Source organism: Triticum urartu, chromosome 2 (assembly GCF_003073215.2).
Source record: "Triticum urartu cultivar G1812 chromosome 2, Tu2.1, whole genome shotgun sequence".
In the NCBI taxonomy this organism is placed as follows: Eukaryota; Viridiplantae; Streptophyta; class Magnoliopsida; order Poales; family Poaceae; genus Triticum; species Triticum urartu.
In genome coordinates, this window is record NC_053023.1 from 702368953 (window position 1) to 702375226 (window position 6274).

Genomic DNA, 6274 nt, shown 5'->3' on the forward strand with positions numbered 1-6274 from the left:
AGAAGGGAGAAAAACTGTCACAAATTTAGCACGTGCATTTCACGAAAAACTTGTCGGGTGTGGTGACCCCACGGACGACATCCGCGGGGAGGATAGTACCTGCGAGGCGGACAAACCAGAGATGTGGAACAATGGCGTAGGCAAAGCGACTTGGCGACCGGCTGGAGCGGCGGAGGTCCAGCGAGGGCTTCATAGGCGGCCAAGTGTTACAGCTGCGGCGGCGCCAGAAAGAAGGCGGATGCAGAGAAGGAGGGAAAATACGGGTGTGATTTTGGGTGGGCCGAGGGTGTCGTCGGTGTTCTATGTGGTGAAGGTCGGGACTCCTACAAAGCCCCTTGATTTGCCTCCGGTTTGCGGTACCGATGTGGGACAATATTGGGTGGCAAAGTGCGTCCCGGGTGCGAACAACTCAGTTTGAACGTTTGCGGAGCATTTGAGAGTCTATTTTGGAGGATGCCCTAACCGAATAGGCTATGTAACTTTTTACACAAGTGGTACATAATATACTGAAAGTTTGTGTTCACTTCTCAGCCACTTGGAGAATCAAAAGTCTCGGCTCAGCTAAAAGGCTAACATAATCCACGTACACATGGGACGGATGGATGAGTAACAAAGATGCAACTTCTAAGTGACACTCTGCAGAAAAGAAATGTACAAACTAAACCTACTACGCGCAATCGGGAAGATCGACCATTATTTGCATATATATATATATATATATATACGCGTCGAGTCGATCGGTCGATCCTCCCAATCCACAGCTCCACCGATCAATGGTCGAGATCGTACGACAGGATGTCCTCGAGATACGGGTAACCATCAAAGAGCACTCCAAAGGCACCGGCACCACCGTACTGCAGGGTGGACGTGACGTCGCCCTGGTCAGGCCAAGCCGCCGCCGCCGCCGCGCCGCCGTACAGGGCAGAGCTCCCGGGCGTGCGGCTGCTCAGCACCTCCTCCAGGTCGCCGCCCTCAAGCTTCAGGCCAGGCAGCAGCAGGCCGGACCCCGTCGCAGCGTCCTCGCCGACCAGGTTGCTGTTCGTTGTGGTGGTGCTGGTGGTGGTGCCATGAGCAGCGGCCGGCGCGAAGCTGATGAGGTGGCAGCCGGCTGCGGTGCCGGGAGCATGCGGCGCCACGGCGGCGGCGGGGTCCCGGCAGGTGTGCGCGCCGATGTAGGTGACCCTGAACGTGTCCGGGTCGTCGTCGCAGCGCTGGGCCTGCCGCCGCGCCATGCACTGCTGGTCGTACTTGTGCGTGCACCGGAAGTAGGCCCTGTGGACAAGGAGAACAAAACACATCCAAGGCGCTTGTCAGTTCACGGAGGCCCATCGAGGGGTTAATTACAGGCAGCGCTGGTTGTTGCACAGCACTATTGGCAACACACTTTGTGTTTTTTTAGCGGTTTATTGGTAATGATTGGAGGGCAGAAACGTACTTTGAGTGCTTGGAGTTCTGTATCTCCTTCTGCCCGTACTTGCGCCATGTCTGCCCGTCCTCCAAGCTCCTCATGCTCTTGGTCACGACGGACGAATCCTGGGTCCTGCAACGCCCAAGAAAGAAGAGATTTTACAAACATATTCCAGTCCATTATCACGGTGCCAACAAAATACCAGTCTATAACTAATAACATATCAAGAATCATGAGGTCGAGCCGCCTCACCTTGTCCGACAGGCCTTGCGCGGTCCTCCGCCGGCGGCGGGCTTCCTCTTCCCGCCGCTGCTTGCGCCGTCGGTGACCTCGCTCTCGCTGGCGCTGGCGCTGGCAGCGGCCGCGGCCGCGGCCTTGGCGGCGTGGATGGCGCGGGAGAAGGTGTGGAGGATCTGGTCCATGATGTGGCCGGCCTTGGGGGAGTCCCGGAGGAGGCCCTGCAGCTGCGTCGCGAACTGCTGCCCCTTGGCCAGGTCATCCATCACCTGCTCGTACGGCGCCATGGACATCTCGTGAACTCGAACACTCTCCTGCTCTAGCTACCGTCTACTACCAGTGATCTGGATTCTGGAGCAGCAAGGCAAGGGCGGGGGGCAGCTTGAGGAAGGTAGGTGGAAGGATCGTATATATCATGGCGGGCGATTGGCCAGATGCACGCATGTGGGAGAAACGAGCTTCCTTGGTGTGGAGGTATTGTCCAAGGGGGAAGCACCCCGGAAGTTGCCGCCGCGGGTGACGAGTGCGGGTCGTCAGGGGATGACGAGGGCGGGGGTGATGCGGGTGGCGGGGGTGCGTGCCGCGTCATTGTTGGAAATATTTCACCGCGCTCTGAGGATCTGAAGATCGCCTGTGTTCTGTATGCATCGGGCTGTCGTATGAGATTCAGTCATCGACGTACCAGCTAGCTCCACGTCACCCTGCATCAACGGCACACCTGATCCATGGTGACATGAAGTTATTACTATTTTTTATCTTAAAATGAACCAAACATAGACAGTTATATATAGACTAGCAAAAGAGCCCATGCGTTGCAACGGGAGAGAAATATAACACACGCTCTTAACTCAACAATCATCACTCAAGACCACAATAGATCCATCTCCTTTATTTTTGTGAGGCATCATATTTGTGTTGCCGCTTATCCTCCTTCTCACCTTCGCCGGCGATGGCCTCGGTGTTCACACAAAACAATAAAAAAACGTGTGTTGAATATGGTTAATCCTAAGGCGTCTCTCTCTCCCTCTCCCTCTCCCTCCCCCCCTCTCTCTCTCTCTCACTCACTCCCGCGATGAGAAATCTGTTGTTTTCCCCTGCGACATTTTTCAGAGGTATTCATGTGTAGTTATTGATGTTTTCTTTTTCCTATATGGTTATAGTGGGGTGTTTATTTGCAATCTGGATCGCCGCCGGTATGAAAAAAATGAATCTTGCGCTACAAATTATAAGTTTGCTTACATAAAAATATTTTAAAAATATTTAACAGGTAAAATTAACATTATATTTAGATTCCACACATTTTTCTAATAAAATTTCATATATAATATGTTAAAATCGAAGTTATGGTTTAAAAGATACAGATAATTTAGAAATCATTTGGTTTGACTCAAATATATTCCAAAATAATAATTTAAAATACTTAACAGGTAAAAATAATCTCATATTCATATTCTACATATTTTCTAATCAAATTTCATATATAACATGTTCAAATCGGAGTTATGGTTTAAAAGATATGATTGATTTTAAAAAGCATTTGTTTGACTTAAATATGATCCACGGATGAATTACCTAAAACATCAGGGGGTTTTCAAAAAATGTAAAATAACGGTTCGGGTGTGACTTAAATCCGGACGGTGGGTTGATTTCAAGAAAATACAGGGACTTTTGTGTAAAATACGAAAATAACGATTCGTTTTAACTTAAAACAGGACTGCGGGTTGAATTCTCTGAAATATAGGGACTTTTCTGAAAAATGCCACGAGGGACGAAAGAAACCCAATTTGCTTTATTATTATTAGGTAAAGATAGTTATACACTGAAAGAGCGATTGAAAGATTAATAAACGGGCTAAAAGAAGAAGAAAACACATTTCTTTATTGGAAAAAGGAAGTGATATATGAAATCATATTATTAAAGCAAGTAGATATCAAGTACGTAGTTTGGTACAATCTCGCAAAACAACCTGAAATAAAAATCGTCACAATCAACAAAAATAAGATAAGATGACTAAACACATATTTATTGTTGGATCGCCATCCAAACCGGTTGTAAGTATCCCATGATAACGTCTTCGAGCGGTAGCACCCATAATCCATATGTTGATTGGCTTCCACATGGTGGAATGACGACCACATACGGATCCAACCAGTTGTCCGGTAGATGACCTGCAAAAGATTTGTGATGGTCTATCTGTTAAAAATTACATCATTTCGACGGTTTCATGTAGCCCAAATTAATGCACGCACTCTGACTTGAATATGCACTGCTATTTTAGACTCTACCATATATAGTCATGTTCCAAATAACGTGGCAATGCTATTATGAGGGCTAACATTAGAGGCCACATGTAATGTACGCCATAGTGACTTGACTAGTGAGCATTCGAGAAAAAGATGTTGGACAGTCTCATCTTGATCACGGAAACAACATGTTTACTACCCTCCCAACTGCATTTTACCAAGTTGTCCTTAGACAACATCACTTCATTGTGAACATGCCACATAGATACATTTATTCTTAAAGGCACCTTAATTTTCCAAATACGAAGTGCCTTTGGGATTAGAGCAGAGTTTCTCAAACCTAAAAACATAGATTTCACTAAGAAAACCCCTGGCACCGAGAGTTTCCAATGTAGTGAATCTAGCTCATCAGAAAGGTTAACCTCCATTAATCTGCGCACAAGATGTAGCCATCTATCCCATCTCTCCCACACTAGTGATCTCCGGAACTAAATGTTTAAGGGAACCGATCCTAGTATTGTATTTACGAAAGCGTATTTACATTGTACAATGTTGTAAAGGGTTGGGTATTTTATGGCTAATGTCGTATTCATTATCGATGTATGTTCCCAAAGTCTAGTAGTGTTACCGTTCCCTACAATGAATTTGGTCCTAGTGAAAAAAGGCCACCTTTGTCCGCATCAGCCCCTTCGAGGAAGGTGCATCATTCGGATGCGCCGTAACCCATGTTAAGGTCTTGGACTGCAAGTACTTGTTACGTAATAACTATACCCACACACCCTCCTCCTCAACAGATAGCATGTATAGCCATTTACTGAGTAAGCACATATTCTTTACCTCAAGGTTTTCAATCCCTAAACTCCCTTGGTCCTTCGTCCTATAAATTATATCCCACTTGGCCAACATGTACTTGGCTTTATTCTCACTGCTTTGCCAGAAAAAACGTGATCGATAGATTTCCAACCTTTTCTGTACCCCCACATGTACTTCAAAGAAACACAATAGGAACATCGGCATACTTGTAAGTACGGAATTTATCAGAATCAGTCGACCCCCAAAGACATAATCTTGCCCTTCCAGCAGCTCAGATTCTTCTCAAATTGATCCTCTATGCACTTCCATTCTTCGTTGGTTAATTTTCGGTGATGAATTGTGATACCCAGATAACTAAAAGGTAGAGATCCCAACTCACACCCAAACAACCGTCTACAGTTTTCCTGTTCTTCCTGGGCGCACCCAAAAAAAAACATTTCACTTGTTGAAATTGATTTTCAAACCAAATAGTTATTCAAAAAATACAAAACCAGCTTCATATTTCTAGCCTCTGCCAAATCATGGTCCATGAAATTAATTGTATCACCTGCGTATTGTAGTCTGGACACCCCGCTATCAACGAGCTGAGGTATGAGCCCACTGAGGGAGTCCTGGATTAAGGGGTCCTCGGGCGTCCGGCCTGTTGGACATGGGCCGGACTGATGGGCCGTGAAGATACAAGACAGAAGACTCTCTCTCGTGTCCGGATGGGACTCTCCTTGGCGTGTATGGCAATCCTGGCGTTTGGATATGAAGATTCCTTTCTTTGTAACCGACTTTGTACAACCCTAGTCCCCTCCAGTGTCTATATAAACTGGAGGGTTTAGTCCGTAGAAGCAATCATAATCATATAGGCTAGACTTTTAGGGTTTTAGCCACAACGATCTCGTGGTAGATCAACTCTTGTAATCCTCATATTCATCAATATCAATCAAGCATGACGTAGGGTATTACCTCCATCAAGAGGGCCTAAACCTGGGTAAAACATTGTGTCCCCTGCCTCCTGTTACCATCGACCTTATACGCATAGTTCGGGACCCCCTACCCGAGATCCGCCGGTTTTGACACCGACACCCACCCGCTTGACCGTCCTCTTTGGCTAATCCAATGAGAACCGCCAACATATCTGCAACTATATTGAATAGGATAGCAGACATCAGATCCCCATGTCTTAGTCCCTTTTGCGTCTGAAAATAATGACTTGTATCATCATTTTACCTTGATCCCTATGCCGCCTCCAGAATATGTCGTCCCAAGTCCCAACATGAAAACCACCACACTATGTGCAATACGTGTGAGGTGAGTTGTACCAACTTTTGTAAAGATCGTGAAGCTCACATTAAGCAGACATATCAGTATGAACTACTCAATACAAACTGACGCCTCCTTCTTTGGCAACAACGTAATTGTTCCAAAGCTGAGGTGCTCCAGAAAATTGACTTGCCCTAAATAATTTTTCAGGCGACTTATGGAGTCCTTTCTTTTTGCGAATAGACTTATGGCCAGTCCCATCTAAGATAACCATCAGCGCTGATAATTATGAAGTTAATAATCTTGTTCTCATTTTCATGTA

The 6274-nt window shown here is 46.2% G+C and overlaps 1 protein-coding gene across 1 annotated transcript; it reads right to left on the reverse strand.

Annotated features, from left to right (window-relative positions):
• Positions 1–499: 499 nt before the first annotated feature.
• LOC125539894 (transcription factor WRKY45-2-like) lies at positions 500–2056 on the reverse strand. Its single transcript, XM_048703430.1, has 3 exons — positions 1661–2056; positions 1436–1540; positions 500–1272 (listed from the first exon to the last, which is right to left on the reverse strand). The coding sequence occupies exons 1-3, from the start codon at positions 1936–1938 to the stop codon at positions 771–773; spliced, it is 885 nt and encodes a 294-aa protein (XP_048559387.1). The 5' UTR covers positions 1939–2056; the 3' UTR covers positions 500–770.
• Positions 2057–6274: the final 4218 nt, after the last annotated feature.

Bases quoted from the DNA above. Each gene is read 5' to 3' on its own strand.
- LOC125539894 (XM_048703430.1), bottom strand. From the start codon at position 1,938: ATGTCCATGGCGCCGTACGAGCAGGTGATGGATGACCTGGCCAAGGGG. The intron at 1,541-1,660 runs GTGAGGCGGCTC...TGGGCGTTGCAG, and splicing joins CGCAAGGCCTGTCGGACAAG to GACCCAGGATTCGTCCGTCG. The intron at 1,273-1,435 runs GTACGTTTCTGC...CCTTGTCCACAG, and splicing joins CAGAACTCCAAGCACTCAAA to GGCCTACTTCCGGTGCACGC.